Genomic DNA, 21,897 nt, shown 5'->3' on the forward strand with positions numbered 1-21,897 from the left:
AGACTGCGAGGAAGAACTCAGGGTGCTATGGTAAACTTAAAAGCTTTTACTTCCATCTAACTTAAAAAGGCTTGGCCACAGCTGTTAATTACTATCAACCTCTGCATTTGTATTAGTTATATATTTTGCCTAACGAATTACTTCAAAACTTAGTAACTTAAACCACAGACTTTTATTATCTCACAGTTTCTGAAGGTCAGGGATCTGAGAGCTGCTTAACTGGATGGTTGTTTCAGGGTCTCTCGTGAGGTTGTAGTCAGGCTTTCAGCCTGGGCTGCAGGAACCGCTTTGGAGTTCATTCATAGGTTGTTGGCCAGAGGTATCAGTTCAGCATGGGCTTCTCTATAGGGCTGCTCATGATAGGACTCTTCAAGAGTGAGTGATGAGAGAGAGAGAGCAAGACAGGCCACATTAACTTCTATAAAATAATCCCAAAGTGATAATATCCTCACTCCCTATCACACAGACCAACCAAGATGCACTATGAAAGGGGGATCACACAGCCGGTGAATACCGGCAGGCAGCAACCACTGGGGGCTGGTTACCCAGAGCATTTATAGTTATATATGTATATCTAACAGTATCATTTATAAGCCGTAACTTCTCTGGTTAAGCCTTGAGGGGTGAAGGTAGCAACTTTTGCCAAAAAAGAAGTATACTGTAATACAGTTGAAGAAAGGGGAATATATATTTTCTCAAAATTGAAGAGGGTTGGAATTCACCCAGGTTAGAGAACATGCAGTTAAATACATAATGTTTTTAAAAGTAATATAATTTTGAAAATGGTGACTAACAATGCTTTTAAAATAGAAATTTATTGTAGAAGTTAAATAATTTTTTTATTTGGAGAAAAAATAATATAATAAAATCTGACCATTTTTATGACAATACAGTATTAAACTAGGTATTGTGGGGGCAAAGTGCACTCACTGGATAAGCAGCCAGACTTTGGACAGTTCTTGAGTCAGTTTCCTATTTAAAAATGAAATATCAGTACCTGCTATTTTTTCTTCAAGGTGTGGTGAGGATCAAAGTGGAATATTGTGTGTGAAAGCTTCTTGTAAACTATAGTGAATGCTGTCGTATAATTATAATTATTATTATTATCATTATTATTATTTTAAATAAATCTATTTATTTATTGTTTATTTTTGGCTGCATTGGGTCTTCGTTGCTGCACGCGGGCTTTCTCTAGTTGTGGTGAGCGGGGGGCTACTCTTCGTTGTGGTGTGCGGGCTTCTCATTGCAGTGGCTTCTCTTGTTGCCAGGCATGGGCTCTAGGCACTCAGGCTTCAGTAGTTGTGGTGCACGGGCTTAGTTGCTCCGCGGCATGTGGGATCTTCCTGGACCAGGGCTCGAACCCGTGTCCCCCTGCATTGGCAGGTGGATTCTTAACCACAGCACCACCAGGGAAGTCCCTGTCATATAATTATTAACTACAGTTTTGCTTATAAATTGAAGTATCTTTATATTAAGTTGTCCTACATTTTTGTTTCGTTTTGTTAAAATTGTCCGTGATCTATTATTTCTTACTTTTGACGCTGTGTGGACTCCTGCATCTTTAAACCAGGAGTTGAGTATTTTTTTCTTTGTAAGTCACTGATTCTACATAAAATATTAAGTAAAAAACAGCGTCAGTAAAAAGTAATTTAGTATTTTTAGAATGTTTAGGTAGCAACTGTGAATTTTGGGGTTTTGCCTTTTTGAGAATGAATTTAAAATATTCCTCATTTCTTTTTTTTGCATGGAGAATAAAATTCTATGCAATAAATATACCTAAATTCCGTATTATGAACAGTTTAGGGGTAAGAAAGAGGAAGGAGAAAAACAGGAAGAAGAGGAAAGGAGGCAGACAAAGGGCAAAATGATTAGTAGGTACTCAATATTTGTTGAACTAAACCTTTCATTTGCATATTTTCATGATTTAAGTATCATTCGCGTCATCAAATAGATGTGAGCCTTGGGAGATTAATGGCAGAACTGGAATTTGAACCCTGGTTTTCTGATTCTATCAAGTGCATCTTCCTCTGGTTAAGAGAAAAATGAGGAAATGCAAAGAAAAACTGCATGCTGTAAGATGATACAGAAACATGTTCTTCTTATATCCCCCTCTTGTGGCCTCTTTAATTATTGCCATTAAAGACAGATCTGTTGTATTTTTAGAGCTAGAAGCTAGAATGAAAATTTTATTCTTGGACTTGTGTTCCTAGCCATTCTAGTTTGGATAGTTCCGTAAAACATAATGTGAAGGATTATGCCTATTATTTCTATTCTTTAATAGTGAATTGTCGTATGTACTTGAGATAGCAATGTAATATTGTCAATAAGATTCTGTATCAATTAATGTTGATACCTTAGCACTACCAGCTGTTAGGATAAGTCATGTAAATTAGCTTGCTCTGTCTATTGCATCTTAGTATGCCTAAGAAAAGTTGTATTATGTATAAATCTTCTAGTTGAAGTTTTGCTGATAAGTTTCTAACTTATCGTGTAGATTTTTTCCAGAGTTGTCCTTAGTATCATCAGTACAATTTAGAAAAATAATTACGTGCTATTCAGTGTACCTAGTTATCCACAATTGCATGGTACTTTAGTAAGTCTTCCAGCCATTCCTTGCCTTTAGAGAAATAAATAGGTATGCTACTGAAAAGAAACATAAAATTCCTAGGGCTTGAGATGCTACCATTTCTGTCATTAGTTCCAGCTCAAAAATCTTCTCACTTGAAAATGAAGGCAAAAAGGTATCTATTCACATACCTGCCCTTGGACAAAACATGAGGAGCTTGGTGTGTAATACCTCAGATGGCCTTGATGTCACTCAGACTTGTACCAGTGCAGCCATGGTAAGTAACTTGGTTTTATGTCATTTTTTCCCCCCTAGGAGATTAATGAGACCAGAAGGAAGCATGAAACTCGCTTGGTAGAGGTGGATTCTGGGCGTCAGATTGAGTATGAGTACAAGCTGGCTCAAGCCCTTCATGAGATGAGAGAGCAACACGATGCCCAAGTCAAGCTGTACAAGGAAGAGCTGGAGCAGACTTACCACACCAAAGTGAGCAGACTCTTCCGGGGACAGCTTTACACACTTGAAGCCTTTGTTTCATAGTCTCCCTGAGAACATGACTTGATGTTTGGTTTGTTCTAGTTTTCTTAAATGAATTCCCTTAGTCTCCATGAATATAAAAAATGGATTTTTTTTTTTAAAGAAAGCAGTTTTTTATAAAGTAAATGTTACTAGAGATTATTCAAAGAAAGTAGGGTTATTCCACTTTTATCAAAGGTAAGGTTTTTCTCTTTGTCCAATTGATCATTCATGTCAAGTCATATTAGTTAAACTCCAGCCATCTGAAAATAGCTTTTCCTTCAGTAACAAGTACTAATCTTGTTGGACTGCATCTAGTTCTGACTTCCATGTCATCATTGTACATAGGTTGTGACCACCACACTTTGGGCTTTTTTGAACAAAGGCCAAATGGACAGTGTCTGCAGTTTCCTCTGCCACTAATTATTCATTAAAAAAAGACTAGAAACTTCTCTCTTGTATTAGGAGGCCATGCAAAAATGTATTAAATCACTGAGTACGGGCTTTCATAGTAAATAATTTTACCCCAGTGTGTTAAATGTTACACGATTTGATTAAATAGAGTTATTAGTGGAGGACTTAGAAAATTAGGGTCATAGAGGTGTTGAAAATAATTTCCATTGCATGGCCTGAAATTGTTCATGTTGCTTTTAATCCACGTTATGAAGTAGTAATTGCCTGGTGAGAGGGAGAGATCTTTTAATCCCTACATTTAGTTGTTCTGCACTTACTCAGTGCTGGCATTGTGCTGGGCAGTGACGGAGCTAAAGTAAGGATCAGTCGGTCAAAGAGACTCTGGCCTCAAAGGGAGCCAGGGAGGAGACACACATAAAAAACGTGCCTGAGACACATGCAGAGCAGAATGCTGTGGGCATTTGGAGGAGCAGGATATTGTTTCTACCAGAGGAGCTGTTTTTTGCTTCTGAAAGGAAGTTTGTCTATTTGGTTTGAAATAATCTCTAAATTAGTACTTTCTGCTTATTGCTTTATATTCTGTATCAGATTTGGTGGGTTAGGGGTATATGATGCTTATTTTCCTACAAATGCCACCACAGTTAAATTGCTCCTGTCCAGTCTCCTTATTAGCAGTGTTATCTGAGACATTAGAGATATAATGGATGAAATATTGAAGCACTAAATTTTGGGTAAAGACCCAGGTATATCAGCATTGTTAAGCTCCTATATTGGGAATTGAGCCGAAAAGGCAGAAAGACTTTTAAGGTAATTGATAGCACATCAGCAAACTTCATGATGCTTTTCCTGTTTCATCAACTAGTTACTGGCAGGGTTTAGGTTTGAAATGAGATGCCTTGAGATGAGTCATGGTTCCTCATTTGTTTGTTCTAATTCACTAGATAAAACTGACTATGGTCTGCTGCTTTTTTAGCTTGAGAATGCCAGACTGTCATCAGAGATGAATACATCTACTGTCAATAGTGCCAGGGAAGAACTGATGGAAAGTCGTGTGAGAATTGAGAGCCTCTCATCTCAGCTTTCTAATCTACAGAAAGAGGTAAGTAAGCATGGGAGTTGTACTTGAAGGCCACCTCCACCACGGTAGTCTACCTGCTCAGCTCTGCCTGAAATCACTTTTCAGAGAGGATAGTATTTTCCTGAATTCTGGTTTCACAGTGCTGTCCAGATCTTTTTCTATTCGTCATTTCATAAGCATCCTCTGAGCAGAGACTGTTGTTCCTGACCTAATTAATAGATTACTCAGAGCTGCCCTTGAGGGTGCAACCTGCTGGCTTATTCCTTGGGTTTACCCCAGGGCCCAGGTTTTCTGACCCATCCAGCAGCCTGATCTCCACATAGTGCTCTTTCCAACGTACTTTTTCATCACATTTAGAAACCATAATGAAGAAAAACCTGCAGAAATTCTGTGTGGGTGGTAAACGCTTTGTGTTTCTAGACAAATTCTTTCAGTGCTTAGAATACCCAATAGTTAGTATCTTGGGAAGTAGCATCAATTTGCCTCTTAGTTAAGAATTTAGTGACTCATTGATTCATTGGCACGCCTAACTGTTGAATGACTGTTACTAGTTGTGTTGATGGGTGCCTGTCAGTATGTGATGGTGCACTCTGGGTGCAGCGTAAGCAGGTGTGGACACTGCCTGAAATCTGGTTTTTAGTCTAAGGGTGATGTCGATGTGCACACAAAGTACATATACAACCACATAAGTACGCAGAATGTTTTGATAATCTACTCACCTTAATTACTTGGGAAGTAACTTCAGCTTCTGTTTTCCTTAAGGGAGGAAATTCTGTTGTTTTAAATTTTCCACGAGTAAACTTTTTTATTCTTGATTAAGCTTTCTTTTTCTTCTGTTTTTAGTAATGTCCTTTTCTGATTGTAAAACTGAAGACATTTATTGTAGGAATTTAGAAAGCAATGAGTTATGTAAAACAGGGTGATGGAAAAAAAGTTATTAAAAAACAGAAGTTTTTACAATGCCTATCATGTGTACTTACTTTATTACTCACAACGTAAATTTAAAAATTATTTTGGACCTATTTTGTCCTGATAGTATTTTGAAGTTTTCATGTAACCGTAGAGCTGGAAGGACAAGGACCTTTGAGTTCATTCAGTCTGACCACAGACCTGGGTGAGTTTAATGACCGGCCCAGAGAATGTAGGCTGATAAATGGGTTTCTTTCATAGTTCCCAGTTTTTCCCTTTACACCTCACTCTCTTCAAAGATTTTCTTTTAAAAATTTAACATCTCACCACCTAGAGGGGTGAGATAGGGAGGGTGGAAGGGAAACGCAAGAGGGAGGAGATATGGGGATATATGTATATATATAGCTGACTCACTTTGTTATAAAGCAGAAACTAACACACCATTGTAAAGCAATTATACTCCAATAAAGATGTTAAAAAAAAAAAAAGAATTTGGCCTTTCAGAGAATGCCTGTGAGAATAATTGCATTCTAGAAAAAAAGAAAAGAATTTAACAATCTCTTTTCCATTGCACCATTTAATAGGTACCTTTCCAAAAATAGGCCTGTCTGTTTTTACTCTGAGTTGACATTTACTACTTTTATCCATCTAATAAATCATATTCTAATTATCTCCTCTTCTTCAATTTTACAATTCCCTGTCTTTTGTGGGGTGGGGGGATGTGGCTGGTGCTTAATCCACTTGATTATGCTAGGTATGGATGTTTTACAGATGAAGAGACTAAGACTTGCCTGTGGTTAAATAGTGGTAGGCTCTGAAATTTGGTAGCTACGTCTTCTGACTCAGGTCCAGGGCTGTTTCCCTCTTTGCCTGGTAGTTATGTTCCCATCTTTGCAAGTTTTTTGGTTAACTTCGGGTTAGTGGTTTTAAAAAAATGTTACGCAGGGCCCTGGGGGTTTTGAGGAGCTCACTCCTTAGGAAATAGGAGAGAAGCACCTCCTTCAGCCAGAATAGTTTTAAATTTCTCTCTAAATTTCAGGGGGATGGGGAATGATCCTTTCATCTATTCATTACGGTATCAGGTATTATGATAAATAATATATCTTGAGGGATATCTTCTTTGGTTGATAAATTTTAACCTTAAAAAGATCACCAAAAAGAAAAAAGCCATATATTTTTTGTACTGTATATCTTAATTGTATTTGTTGTAGAGTCTTAGTTTCGTCATGCTGCATGTTAGGCCATAGAACTTCCTTTTTGGTTAAGTGACTCATGTTAGTGAAGTACTTCTTTAGTTGTACTTAAAATTGACATAGCCTTTATTTTTTATTAAAAAAATTTTTTTTAACATCTTTATTGGAGTGTAATTGCTTTACAATGGTGTGTTAGTTTCTGCTTTATAACAAAGTGAATAAGCTATACATATACATATATCCCCATATCTCCTCCCTCTTGCGTCTCCCTCCCACCCTCCCTATCCCACCCCTCTGGGTGTTCACAAAGCACCGAGCTGATCTCCCTGTGCTATGCAGCCGCTTCCCACTAGTTATCTATTTTACATTTGGTGGTATATATAAGTCCATGCCACTCTCTCACTTTGTCCTAGCTTACCCTTCCCCCTCCCCGTGTCCTCAAGTCCATTCGCTATGTCTGCGTCTTTGTTCCTGTCCTGCCCCTAGATTCTTGAGAACTATTTTTTCTTTTTAGATTCCATATATGTATTAGCATACGGTATTTGTTTTTCTCTTTCTAACTTACTTCACTCTGTACGGCAGACTCTACGTCGATCCACCTCGCTACAAATAACTCAGTTTTGTTTCTTTTTATGGCTGAGTAATATTCCATTGTATATATGTGCCACATCTCCTTTATCCATTCATCTGTCAATGGACACTTAGGTTGCTTCCATGTCCTGGCTATTGTAAATAGAGCTGCAATGAATATTGTGGTACATGACTCTTTTTGAATTATGGTTTTCTCAGGGTATATGCCCAGTAGTGGGATTGCTGGGTTGTATGGTAGTTCTATTTTTAGTTTTTTAAGGAACCTCCATATTGTTCTCCATAGTGGCTGTATCATTTTACATTCCACCAACAGTGCAGGAGGGTTCCCTTTTCTCCACACCCTCTCCAGCATTTATTGTTTGTAGATTTTTTTGATGATGGCCATTCTGACGGGTGTGAGGTGATACCTCATTGTAGTTTTGATTTGCATTTCTCTAATGATGAGTGATGTTGAGCATCCTTTCATGTGTTTGTTGCCAATCTTTATATCTTTTTTGGAGAAATGTCTATTTAGGCCTTCTGCCCATTTTTGGATTGGGTTGTTTGTTATTTGATATTGAGCTGCATGAGCTGCTTGTAAGTTTTGGAGATTAATCCTTTGTCAGTTGCTTCATTTGCAAATATTTTCTCCCATTCTGAGGGTTGTCTTTTCATCTTGTTTATGGTTTCCTTTGCTATGCAAAAGCTTTTAAGTTTCATTAGGTCCCATTTGTTTATTTTTGTTTTTATTTCCATTTCTCTAGGAGGTGGGTCAAAAAGGATCTTGCTGTGATTTATGTCATAGAGTGTTCTGCCTATGTTTTCCTCTAAGAGTTTGATAGTTTCTGGCCTTACATTTAGGTCTTTAATCCATTTTGAGTTTATTTTTGTGTATGGTGTTAGGGAGTGTTCTAATTTCATTCTTTTACATGTAGCTGTCGAGTTTTCCCAGCACCACTTATTGAACAGGCTGTCTTTTCTCCATTGTATATTCTTGCCTCCTTTATCAAAAATAAGGTGACCATATGTGCGTGGGTTTATCTCCGGGCTTTCTATCCTGTTCCATTGATCTGTATTTCTGTTTTTGTGCCAGTACCATACTGTCTTGATTACTGTAGCTTTGTAGTATAGTCTGAAGTCCGGGAGCCTGATTCCTCCACCTCCGTTTTTCTTTCTCAAGATTGCTTTGGCTATTTGGGGTCTTTAGTGTTTCCAAACAAATTGTGAAATTTTTTGTCCTAGTTCTGTGAAAAATACCATTGGTAGTTTGATAGGGGTTGCATTGAATCTGTAGATTGCTTTGGGTAGTATAGTCATTTTCACAATGTTGATTCTTCCAATCCAAGAACATGGTATATCTCTCCATCTATTTGTATCATCTTTAATTTCTTTCATCAGTGTCTTATAATTTTCTGCATACAGGTCTTTTGTCTCCTTAGGTAGGTTAATTCCTAGGTATTTTATTCTTTTTGTTGCAGTGGTAAATGGGAGTGTTTCCTTAATTTCTCTTTCAGATTTTTCATCATTAGTGTATAGGAATGCAAGAGATTTCTCTGCATTAATTTTGTGTCCTGCTACTTTACCAAATTCATTGATTAGCTCTAGTAGTTTTCTGGTAGCGTCTTTAGGATTCTTCTGTATGTATAGTATCATGTCATCTGCAAACAGTGACAGCTTTACTTCTTTTCCGATTTGGATTCCTTTTATTTCTTTTTCTTCTCTGATTGCTGTGGGTAAAACTTCCAAAACTATGTTGAATAATAGTGGTGAGACTGGACAGCCTTGTCTTGTTCCTGATCTTAGAGGAAATGCTTTCAGTTTTTCACCATTGAGAACGATGTTGGCTGTGGGTTTGTCATATATGGCCTTTATTATGTTGAGGTAAGTTCCCTCTATGCCTACTTTTTGGAGGGTTTTTATCATAAATGGGTGTTGAATTTTGTCGAAAGCTTTTTCTGCATCTATTGAGATGATCATATGGTTTTTCTCCTTCAGTTTGTTAATATGGTTTATCACATTGATTGATTTGCGTATATTGAAGAATCCTTGCATTCCTGGGATAAACCCCACTTGATCATGCTGTATGATCCTTTTAATGTGCTGTTGGATTCTGTTTGCTTGTATTTTGTTGAGCATTTTTGCATCTATGTTCATCAGTGATATTGGCCTGTAGTTTTCTTTCTTTGTGACATCTTTGTCTGGTTTTGGTATCAGGGTAATGGTGGCCTCATAGAATGAACTTGGGAGTGTTCCTCCTTCTGCTATATTTTGGAAGAGTTTGAGAAGGATAGGTGTTAGCTCTTCTCTAAATGTTTGATAGAATTCGCCTGTGAAGCCATCTGGTCCTGGGCTTTTGTTTGTTGGAAGATTTTTCATCACAGTTTCAATTTCAGTGCTTGTGATTGGTCTGTTCATATTTTCTATTTCTTCCTGGTTCAGTCTCGGAAGGTTGTGCTTTTCTAAGAATTTGTCCATGTCTTGCAGGTTGTCCATTTTATTGGCATATAGTTGCTTGTAGTATTCTCTCATGATCCTTCGTATTTCTGCAGTGTCAGTTGTTACTTCTCCTTTTTCATTTCTAATTGTATTGATTTGAGTCTTTTCCCTTTTTTCTTGATGACTCTGGGAAATGGTTTATCAATTTTGTTTATCTTCTTAAAGAACCAACTTTTAGTTTTATTGATCTTTGCTATTGTGTCCTTCATTTCTTTTTCATTTATTTCTACTCTGATCTTTATGATTTCTTTCCTTCTGCTAACTTTGGAGTTTTTTTGTTCTTCTTTCTCTAATTGCTTTAGGTGTAAGGTTAGGTTGTGTATTTGAGATGTTTGTTGTTTCTTGAGGTAGGATTGTATTGCTATAAACTTCCCTCTTAGAACTGCTTTTGCTGCATCCCATAGGTTTTGAGTCGTTGTGTTTTCATTGTCATTTGTTTCTAGGTATTTTTTGATTTCCTCTTTGATTTCATCAGTGATCTCTTGGTTAGGTAGTAGTGTATTGTTTAGCCTCCATGTGTTTGTATTTTTTACAGATTTTTTCCTGTGATTGATGTCTAGTCTCATAGCATTGTGGTCACAGAAGATACTTGATACAATTTCAATTTTCTTAATTTACCAACGCTTGATTTGTGACCTGAGATATGATCTATCCTGGAGAATGTTCCATGAGCACTTGAGAAGAAAGTGTTTTCTGTTGTTTTTGGATGGCATGTCCTATAAATATCAGTTAAGTCCATCTTGTTTAATGTATCATTTAAAGCTTGTGTTTCCTTATTTATTTTCATTTTGGCTGATCTGTCCATTGGTGAAAGTGGGGTGTTGAAGTCCCCTACTATGATGGTGTTACTGTCGATTTCCCCTTTTATGGCTGTTAGCATTTGCCTTATGTACTGAGGTGCTCCTATGTTGAGTGCATAAATATTTACAATTGTTATATCTTCTTGGATCCATCCCTTGATCATTATGTAGTGTCCTTCTTTGTCTCTTGTAATAGTCTTTATTTTAAAGTCTAATTTGTCTGATATGAGAATTGCTACTCCAGCTTTCTTTTGATTTCCATTTGCATGGAATATCTTTTTCCATCCCCTCACTTTCAGTCTGTATGTGTCACTAGGTCTGAAGTGGGTCTCTTGTAGACAGCATATATATGGGTCTTGTTTTTGTATCCAGTCAGCCAGTCTATGTCTTTTGGTTGGAGCATTTAATCCATTTACATTTAAGGTAATTATCGATATGTATGTTCCTATTCCCATTTTCTTAACTGTTTTGGGTTTGTTATTGTAAGTCTTTTCCTTCTCTTGTATTTCCTCCCTAGAAAAGTTCCTTTAGCATTTGTTGTAAAGCTGGTTTGGTGGTGCTGAATTCTCTTAGCTTTTGCTTGTCTGTAAAGATTTTAATTTCTCTGTCGAATCTGAATGAGATCCTTGCTGGGTAGAGTAATCTTGGTTGTAGGTTTTTCCCTTTCATCTCTTTAAATATGTGCTGCCACTCCCTTCTGGGTTGCAGAGTTTCTGCTGAAAGATCAGCTGTTAACCTTATGGGGATTCCCTTGTATGCTATTTGTTGCTTTCCCCTTGCTGCTTTTAATATTTTTTCTTTGTATTTAATTTTTGATAATTTGATTAATATGTGTCTTGGCATGTTTCTCCTTGGATTTATCCTGTATGGGACTCTCTGTGCTTCCTGGACTTGATTCACTATTTCCTTTCCCATGTTAGGGAAGTTTTCAACTATAATGTCTTCAAATATTTTCTCAGTCCCTTTCTTTTTCTCTTTTTCTTCTGGGACCCCTGTAATTCGAATGTTGGTGCGTTTAATGTTGTCCCAGAGGTCTCTAAGACCGTCCTCAATTCTTTTCATTCTTTTTTCTTTATTCTGCTCTGCGATAGTTATTTCCACTATTTTATCTTCCAGGTCCCTTATCCGTTCTTCTCCCTCAGTTATTCTGCTATTGATCCCTTCTAGAGAATTTTTCATTTCATTTATTGTGTTGTTCATCATTGTTTGTTTTGCTCTTTAGTTTTTCTAGGTCTTTGTTAAACATTTTTTGTATTTTCTCCATTCAGCTTCTAAGATTTTGGATCATCTTTACTATTATTCCTCTGAATTCTTTTTCAGGTAGACTGCCTATTTCCTCTTCATTTGTTTGGTCTGGTGGGTTTTCACCTTGCTCCTTCATCTGATGTGTATTTCTGTCTTCTCATTTTGCTTAACTTACTGTGTTTGGGGTCTCCTTTTCACAGGCTGCAGGCTCGTAGTTCCCGTTGTTTTTGGTGTCTGCTCCCAGTGGCTAAGGTTGGTTCAGTGGGTTGTGCAGGCTTCCTGGTGGAGGGGATTAGTGCCTGTGTTCTGGTGGATGAGGCTGGATCTTGTCTTTCTGGTGGGCAGGACCACATCCGGTGGTGTGTTTTGGGGTGTCTGTGAACTTATTATGATTTTAGGCAGCCTCTCTGCTAATGGGTGGGGTTGTGTTCCTGTCTTGCTAGTTGTTTGGCATAGGGTGTCCATCACTGGAGCTTGCTGGTCGTTGAGTGGAGCTGAGTCTTAGCGTTGAGATGGTGATCTCTGGGAGAGCTTTTGCTGTTTGATAATACGTGGAGCCGGGAGGTCTCTGGTGGACCAATGTCCTGAACTTGGCTCTCCCACCTCAGAGGCAAAGGCCTGATGCCCGGCTGGAGCACCAAGACCCTGTCAGCCACACGGCTCAGAGGAAAAGGGAGAAAAAAGGAAAGAAAGAGAAAGTGGCGGGGGGTGGTGGTGGTGGTGTGATGAATTGGGAGATTGGGGTTGACATATATACACTAATATGTATAAAATGGACAACTAAGACGAACCTGCTGTATAAAAAAATAAATAAAATAAAATTCAAAAAAAAGAAAGAAAAAATAAAATAAAATAAAGTTATTAAAATAAAAAAATTATTAAAAATAACATAAAATTTAAAAAAAAGAAAGGAAGAAGAGAGCAACCAAACCAAAAAACAAATCCACCAATGATAACACGTGTTAAAAACTATACTAATAAAAAAAAACAAAAAAAAGAAAAAACAGACAGAACCCTAGGACAAATGGTAAAAGCAAAACTGTACAGACAAAATCTCACAAAGAAGCATACACATACACAGAAAAAGATAAAAAGGAAAATATTGTATATATCTATATATAAAAAAAAAAGGAAGAGAGCAACCAAATCAATAAACAAATCTACCAATGATAATAAACTCTAAATAGTAAACTAAGATAAACGTAAAACCAGAAAAAAAAATAAGATGTAGAAAGCATACCCCAAGTCTACAGTTGCTCTTGATGTCCACCGCCTCAATTTTGGGATGATTCGTCGTCTATTCAGGTATTCCACAGATGCAGGGTACAACAAGTTGATTGTGGAGATTTAATCCACTGCTCATGACGCTTCTGGGGGAAATTTCCCTTTTTCTTCTTTGTTTGCACAGCTCCTGGGGTTCAGCTTTGGAGTTGGCCCTGCCTCTGCGTGTAGGTCGCCTGAGGGTGTCTGTTCTTTGCTCAGACAGGACAGGGTTAAAGTAGCAGCTGATTCGGGGGCTCTGGGTCACTCAGGCCGGGGGGAGGGAGCGGTACGGATGCGGGGCAAGCCTGCGGCGGCAGAGGCCAGCGTGACATTGCAATAGCCTGAGGCATACTGTGTGTTCTCCCGGGGAAGTTGTCCCTGGATCTCAGGACCCTGGCAGTGGCGGGCTGCACAAGCTCCCGAGAGGGGGGGTGTGGATAATGAGCTGTGCTTGCACACAGGCTTCTTGGTGGCTGCAGCAGCAGCCTTAGGGTCTCATGCCCGTCTCTGGTGTCCGCGCTGATAGCTGTGGCTCGTGCCCATCTCTGGAGCTCATTTAGGTGGTGCCCTGAATCCCCTCTCCTCACGCACTCTGAAACAGTGGTCCCTTGCCTCTTAGGCAGGTCCAGACTTTTTCCCGGACTCCCTCCCAGCTAGCTGTGGCGCACTAGCCCCCTTCAGGCTGTGTTCATGCAGCCAACCTCAGTCCTCTCCCTGGGATCTGACCTCCGAAGCCCGATCCTCAGCTCCCAGACCCCACCTGCCCCGGGGGGTGAGCAGACAAGCCTCTCGGGCTGGTGAGTGCTGGTCGGCACTGATCCTCTGTGCAGGAATCTCTCTGCTTTGCCCTCTGCACCCCTGTTGCCGTGCTCTTCTCTGTGGCTCCAAAGCTTCCCCCTGACCCACCTCCCCGACTCTCCCAGTGAAGGGGCTTCCTAGTGTCTGGCAACTTTTCCTCCTTCACAGCTCCCTCCCAGAGGTGCAGGTCCTGTCCCTATTCTTTTGTCTCTGTTTTCTTTTGCCCTACCCAGGTATGTGGGGAATTTCTTGCCTTTTCAGAAGTCTGAGGTCTTCTGCCAGTGTTCAGTAGGTGTTCTGTAGGAGTTGTTTCACATGTAGATGTATTTCTGATGTATTTGTGGGGAGGAAGGTCATCTCCATGTCTTACTCCTCTGCCATCTTGAAGATCTTCCTGACATAGCCTTTAAAATGCTGACTTAGAAAATATTTTTTAAGATATATATATGATAGTGGTATTATGTTTTGGAATTAGGAGTTTCATACATTGCTTATAGCATTTCTTTCATTTCTATCTAGATGTTTGACTTTGGCCAAATTAATTGATTGGTCAGAGACTGAGTGGCAAAAGAGTCTCCAGTGGCACTTGAAAGCACCTCTACTTTTTGTTTTTCTAACACCCGAACTCTGGAAACTTCTGTTGCAGCTATATCATAATAAACTGGTACAATTATGCTACATACTTTAAAACAAAGAAAACCCAAGACCATTAGAAACCAGTTAGTAAAATATTAACTGTATCTGCCTGTAGAGTTACAGGCAGAATCTTAACAGATAGTTTAGGTAGACCTCTTCATTTCCCTAACGTGGATACCAGTTTAGTGAGGTATGTTACAGTTAATGGCAGAATCAGGAAGAAGAATCTAGGTCTATCTCTCATGTTGTGTTCTTTGTATTTCACTACAAAGCAGGTGTAGAGCAGCTATTTAAACTACATTTAACTATTTCTATTTAAAATACAAAACGACTCAGAGTAACTTTAAAACTTATTTATACCTAGATTGTGATTTTTCCCTCTTAAAGAACTCTATAACATCAAAGGCGGACAAATAGAGACATTTTGGTGTTTACAAATTGAGGCTCAGAAGTTAAGTCTGAATCTTGGGTGGTTTATGTCCCTTTAGATTCCACCTTGTTGCCCATCTGTCTTTCTCCCACATGGGAGATAAAAGTGAAGAGATTGATTGAAGAGGAGACGTTTTATTTATTTTTTTGGCCACACCGCGTGGCCTGCGGGATGTTAGTTCCCCGACCAGGGATCGAACCCGTGCCCCCTGCAGTGGAAGTGAGGAATCCTAACCACTGGACCGCCAGGGAGTTCCCAAAGAGGACACATTTTACACTTCTTATATTTTCTTCCTCCAAAAAAAATAATAAGCCTGAGAGGGAGAAAAAATGGATTTCTCAGTTTATAGCCTGTTTTTTTGCAAATGCAGTTAAATGCAAGTTCTCTGAGGCAGGATTTTGTTTAGTATCACTCTTGAGATGAATGCCTGCTTCTGATATAGAATGTCTCTGGATTTTAATAAATTGATTGGTTGATATTTTTTTTAATTAAAAAAAAGTTTTTGGCTGTGTTGGGTCTTCGTTGCTGCGCGGGCTTTCTCTAGTTGCAGTGAGCGGCGGCTACTCTTCGTTGCGGTGTGCAGGCTTGCCAATGTGGTGGCTTCTCTTGTTGCAGAGCATGGTTTCTAGGCACGTGGGCTTCAGTAGTTGCAGCATGCGGACCCTAGAGCGTGCTGTCTTCAGTAGTTTCGGCGCGTGGGCTCAGTAGTTGTGGCGTGCGGGTTCTAGGGTGCACCGGCTTCAGTAGTTGTGGTGCGCGGGCTCTAGAGCACAGGCTCAGTAGTTGTGGTGCACGGGCTTAGTTGCTCCGTGGCATGTGGGATCTTCCCCGACTAGGGATTGAAGTCCCCTGCGTTGGCAGGCGGATTTTTAACCACTGCGCCACCAGGGAAGTCCCTGGTTGATTATTTTTTAAATAACCTTTTTATTTTGGCATAATTGTAGATTCACAGAAAAGTTAGAAAGCTGGTACAGACAGTTCCCCTATCTCCCTCCCTGAGTTTTCCCCCATTGTTAGCATCTTAGGTGACTGTGGTTCATTTGTCAAAACTAAGACACTGGCATTGGTACGTTACTATCAACTAGACTCTAGGCTGTTTGGATTTTACCAGATTTTCTATTACTGTAGGTTTTGTGTTTTAGGATACCACAGGTCTCTGTAAGTCTCCTGTGGTCTGTGACAGTTTCTTAGGCTTTCTTTGTTTTTCATGACCTTGACAGTCTTGAGAAGAACTGGCCAGGTGTCCTGTAGACTTTCCCCCAATCTAAGTTTGTCTGGTGTTTTTCTCATGATCAGCCTGGGGTTACGGATTTTAAGTGCCCTTCTTGTTACATCATATCAGGGATTACGTGACATACACACAACGTCACTGGTGATGTTAACCCTCATCATTGATTAAGACAGTGTTTGCCAGGTTTCTCCACTGTTAAGTTACTATTTTTGCGTTTCCATACTCTGTTCTTGGGAAGCAAGTCACTAAGTCCATCCCACTCTCAAGGGTAAAGGGCAGGAATTTAGCTCCACATCCTGAAGAAAGTTATTTACCTTTATTAAATGGAATTCTTTTGTAAAGATTCATCTTTTTTCCCCCCTATTTGTATATTTATTTATTCATTCATTTGTTTATATCAGTATGGACTCATGGAAATGTTTTTATAATATGGGCTGTAATCGAATACTACATTGTTTTATTGGCTCAGATTGTTCTAGCTTTGGCTATAAGGAGTTCTGTCAGATTGGCTACCATGTTCCCCCCTTTTTTGAGCACTTCTTTACTTTCTGGTTCTATAAGATGCTCTAGGCTCATCTTGTATTTTCCCTGCCCCAGCACTAGAATAAGCTATTTCTGCAAGTGGCCCTCGTTCTTTTTATTGAAGAGTGGCATCTAGAAATTAAGATCTGGGCACTGAGTATGCTCATTGGTACTGGGGTGTCATTGCTTCTAGGCCTGCTTGTGGGCAGAGCTTGGTAATAAATGTGTATATGCTAACCCGTGTTTACACATTTATCTGTAATTGTATCTCTGTCCACTTGTGTTTATATTAAGGTAACCAAGAGTTTATACATATGTCTCTGACTCTAACCCTGTACCACTGGGTTCACTTTAGGCTTCCTTCCTTGCTTACCTGTAACTGCTCTCTGAGAGTAAGAAACCTGGTTTCTGCCATCCCGTTTACCTATTCGTCCAGCCCCAGTATACATGCAAAGCAGTTTCAAATTTTTTAATCTGTACCCCTGTGAGAAATAAATTCACTAACCTGGAGTGTAGTGTTTCTGCATAACATAGAGCTCCTTTTTATCTTTAGCCTTCTCGATTTAACTTTTGCACAGTATGTGCCCTTTCTCTCCTGCTTTGATGCGCAGGTACTTGTGATTTAAGGGCCTAAGCTATACATCAGTCTTTCTGAGTTGATTACCTTTGTTATTTTCTGAGGTTATGGAGATGAATTCTGTCTTGGAGAAATGCAGATGAATAATACCTAGTGAACCACAGGGTTTCTAAGATGAACCTTCTGGTATAGGATGTGTGATTTTTCATTTTTTTAATACCAAATATGAGGTTTCTATGTTTACAATAATATTTCCAGACTACCGTATATCATATAGTCTTTGCATGCTGATTGAGCGTGGGAAAGAACAACAGTTCTAAAGTGGTAACCGGAATCGCTTTTCTTCAGTTTCTGAATAGTTCCAGCAATTCTCCATAAGATACTAGGTTTCTTTTGTCAATGAGTTTTCTATCTTTTAATTCTTTACTTTTGTTACTTTATACTTTTGAGCTAAATGGTTTGTAGGGGAGCCAGACTTGACTTTTACTAAAACCACAGCTTACAATTTTGTTTTATTTGGTCAAGTAAAGAAAAATTATATGTACATTTATGACACATTTGATGAATATATCTTTTTCTAGCCTTTTTATAAGATAAAACTTTCCTGAGGGTTGTATTTTGTATTGGAGAAATTTTGGTTTTTAATTTCTTAAAATAAAAATTTTCTTGGATTCTGGTGTCAGAGATTGGATTTGTTCCAGTCCAGGAAATAGTTTAGAATAGCTGCCTTGTGCTAATGTTGGAATGTTCCTAGAAAGTAAATGTGTTCCCTTGAATCTTAAGTCTAGAGCATGTTTGGAGAGGATTCAAGAGTTGGAGGACTTGCTTGCTAAAGAAAGAGACAACTCTCGCCGCATGCTGTCTGACAAAGAGAGAGAGATGGCGGAAATCCGGGATCAGATGCAGCAACAGCTGAACGATTATGAACAACTTCTTGATGTAAAGTTGGCCCTAGACATGGAAATCAGTGCGTACAGGAAGCTCTTAGAAGGCGAAGAAGAGAGGTGAGTAACTTAGTTGTCACCTTACCTCATAGTCTGCTTTTTGCCCCCACCCCTTCTATTTAAAGAAAAGTAAATAGGTTTTTTTTTTTTTTTAACAATTAAGACAACTTTAAATATTTTCTTGTTTCTTTTAATACCTAGCTGTAGAGATAGGTAGTAATAGATCATACTTTTACCTCAACAATAGAAGATGTTCAAGCAGTCTTATTATTTTAAATGCTGAACTCTGTCAGGATAGAGTTGAACTGTGTCAGGATAGAGTCTTTCCTTTGAGATTTAAAATGTTTTGATAATTTAATATGTTGCAAAATATCAGATTTGCTGAAAGAGACTTTATACTTATTTTTCAAATCTGGTTAGTGTATTAATCCTTTTATACCTTTTCTGAGAAAAAAGTTCCAAAGGGAAAGTGTCTGATTTAGAATAAAAGCCATTTAATTTCAGTATTATATACATTGTGATTGTAATTTTGTAAAAAGAAAATGCAGGTATGAAAAACTTAAGGAAAGTATACTAAATGTAACAGGGGTTGTGGTAGGGTGGTGGTAGATGACATGTTCACCCCAATGTCCTCCCCTCATCTCCCCACCCCCTGGTTTTCCAAACTTCCTGCATTATGGTTATAGTCTATTCCTACCTCAAACATTCAAATAATACTTTTTTAAAAAGAAAAAAAAGTATTATGACAGTGGGCATTGTAGCACAAACAAGTTTCTCTTCGTTAAGATGTATGTTCGCTTTGTCTAACAGATTGTCATTAATGTTTTGCTTTAGTAATGCATGTGCAGGATATTAATATCCTTTTTTTTAAGGTAGGAAGGGCATATGCGTTTCATAATTGGAGTGTTTTATTCCTCCATGTAGATTGAAGCTCTCTCCGAGCCCTTCTTCCCGTGTGACAGTATCACGCGCATCCTCGAGTCGCAGCGTGCGTACAACCAGAGGGAAGCGGAAGAGAGTGGACGTGGAAGAATCCGAGGCCAGCAGTAGTGTCAGCATCTCTCATTCTGCCTCAGCCACTGGGAATGTCTGCATTGAAGAGATAGATGTTGATGGGAAATTTATCCGCTTGAAGAACACTTCCGAACAGGTGGAAACACAGACCCCTTTTTGTCCAGCGTGGCTTTGCTGATTGGTGTCTTGCAATTGTAATAACTCCTCAGCCTTTATTTGGATTCAGTCTTCGTGGAATAAGAGTTTCCCTCTCCTTTTTAACCTAAATTCATGAAGTGTAGTATAAATTTAAATAGGAGGAGGAAGAGGGATGGTGTGCTTAGTGGTTTAAAGATTTTATTCTTTAGCTCTTCTTTAGAGAGCGAGGGCTTTTTTTCACATCTGGTCATTTTGTCACCGTGGCCTTCCTAAGGATGAATTATTAATATTCCCTGTCCTAGCCAGATTTGTGAAGAAGTTAGATTATGGGTATAGATGGTAGATATTCTTTCCCAGCTGTTAATTTTATGGAAGGAAGGAAATATGAGCCCAGACTTGGACACGTGTAGGGAGTGTTTTTCTCTCTAAATAAATGAATGAATAGTACTGATTTAATTTATATCAAGACTAGTATGAAGCCCTATATTGAAATTATTTGTTTAAAAGTAAACATAAAATATTCATAGCAGGGAATCCTGAACTTTTGCGCTGGGGCTTTCGAGAGCTCAGTAGTGGAGGTCTTGGGAAGACCCTGGCTAGGCATCATTGAGCTGGGGTTGTGACGGGGTATCAGGTGATGCCAGAGGAAGGCAGGTCTGGGGTATAGTGGGGATGCAGTGGGGTGGATGTCACTTCCAGAAGCATGTTCAGGATTTGTAAAATGTTTGTAAAATCACTCCTTTTCTCACCAAAGCTATTGAAACTATCTTGCATGTGGATGAATAAATACTTTGGATGGGCAAAGGAGCTTTAGCAGTTCTGATATGGAAGACAATAGGTTCTAAGCCCTCTTAGTCATGACTTTAGAAACTAAAGAACAGAGTAGCCTCTGCTACTCCATTGCAGTAGTTTGGCTGTTTTTCAAAAGGCATTGCTGTGCTTTGTGGAGCTATTCTGGAGCTGGCTCTCAGCCTTGTTTACTCCTGTCTTTGAGTTAGAGATGGATATAAATAAATAAATTCAGCTAATTGCTTTAATACCCTGCACCGTTCCTCAGGAGAGTCAGGCAGCTCTGGGCAGCCTGCGGGCTAACGTTGAGAGCCAGCGCTTGGGACTGGCTCATTATGTCACTGACCATTTTTGAGCCCCTTATGCTTTAAGGTAGGAGTTAAATATGGGCAGAAGTGGTACAGATGAAGAAGAAAAAGGGCATATTTTCTTCCTTCTCTTTCCAAGCTTTATGTGTGTATATTTTAAAAGCTTAAAGCAATCAAAAATTAGATGTTTATAATGGTGGTTATGAAGCTAGATTATATTGTAAATTTAAATTATATACCTGTTCTAGCATTGAATATCACCATTTAATTTGGTTCACATCCCTTTTCTTGCAGTTTTGTCCTCTTTAAAATTAAACACCTTAATAATTAAAACTGCAGCATTGTCAACGTTTCTGTTTTGCTGAATGACAAAACCATGTTTTCTTTTCATAGTAGGAAAATATGAACCATGGGAAGACAGTCGTAAAGTTGTCTTAGTTTAACTGCCTATGGATTGATTTATTTGATTATTCCATAACTTTTTGTATATTTGAAGTGACCTTGTTTTATTTTGTTCTTTCAATAGGATCAACCAATGGGAGGCTGGGAGATGATCAGAAAAATTGGAGACACATCAGTCAGTTACAAATATACCTCAAGATACGTGCTGAAGGCAGGCCAGACTGTTACAGTAAGTTAATTTAGTCATCATTTAATTTAACTTCATTGTCTTAACCAATAGTTAAAGTAATTAAAACCATTTTGGCTTAAAGAGAAGCATTTTAAAAATGGGCATTAAAATGTTTTTGACATTATTAGGGAATTAAAGTGCTATTAAAGATTTTAGAAATTCTTTGTTATTGAGAGTGGTAATTGACTATTAAAAGTGAAAGAATTGACCTTTGAATTATTTTTATTTTGTCTACTCCAGTAGAAATTAACAGCTGACACCCCCCCATCCCTAAAGAAGTTGAGGTGACTATCTCCTTTTGTCAATTCCTTTTTAAAAATATTAAATACATGTTTAAGATTTTATGATTGATACAGACCTTACTAAGTGTTTAAGATCAAAGGCTCAAACAGGTTAGAACTTCTCTTTTAAAAAGTGTATTCATAGAACTTGCCACCACATTGTGAAAATATCAGATGCCAATTTTGTGAAAACGGGTAAAAATTGGAACAGATACCCTAACCATGCTATCTTTTCTTCTCTTTAGTAATTATTGTAGCGAGAGAAAATTGCTCAGTCCTATTATGTGTCTTACGGAAGCTGCATAATGTGATGGAAAGAATCTGACATTTTTAATTCAGAAGATTCAGATTTGAGCGTGCCCTTTATCTCTTTAAAAGTATAAAACCGCTATGCCAATCATCTGCTTTTTCCACTGGATAGAGTTCCTCAGTGGCTAAATAGATTTATATATTCTATAGGTCTAGTGGAGAACTCAATTTTCACATAAAAAAATGTAAGGCATTTTTTTTTCCTTTGGTAGCTGGCATAAACGTGTTAAGAAACTCTT

At 38.5% G+C, this 21,897-nt stretch overlaps 1 protein-coding gene across 1 annotated transcript in view; it reads left to right on the plus strand.

Annotated features, from left to right (window-relative positions):
- LMNB1 (lamin B1) overlaps positions 1-21,897 on the plus strand; it is a 66,923-nt gene that overhangs the window by 33,618 nt on the left and 11,408 nt on the right. The window contains exons 5-9 of the mRNA XM_061188110.1: positions 2,882-3,052; positions 4,470-4,595; positions 18,028-18,248; positions 19,113-19,338; positions 20,964-21,068. Coding sequence (XP_061044093.1) covers positions 2,882-3,052; positions 4,470-4,595; positions 18,028-18,248; positions 19,113-19,338; positions 20,964-21,068 — 849 coding nt within the window. The remainder of the gene's footprint in view (positions 1-2,881; positions 3,053-4,469; positions 4,596-18,027; positions 18,249-19,112; positions 19,339-20,963; positions 21,069-21,897) is intronic.

The sequence above is a fragment of the Eubalaena glacialis genome, chromosome 4 (assembly GCF_028564815.1).
Source record: "Eubalaena glacialis isolate mEubGla1 chromosome 4, mEubGla1.1.hap2.+ XY, whole genome shotgun sequence".
Lineage (NCBI taxonomy): Eukaryota > Metazoa > Chordata > Mammalia > Artiodactyla > Balaenidae > Eubalaena > Eubalaena glacialis.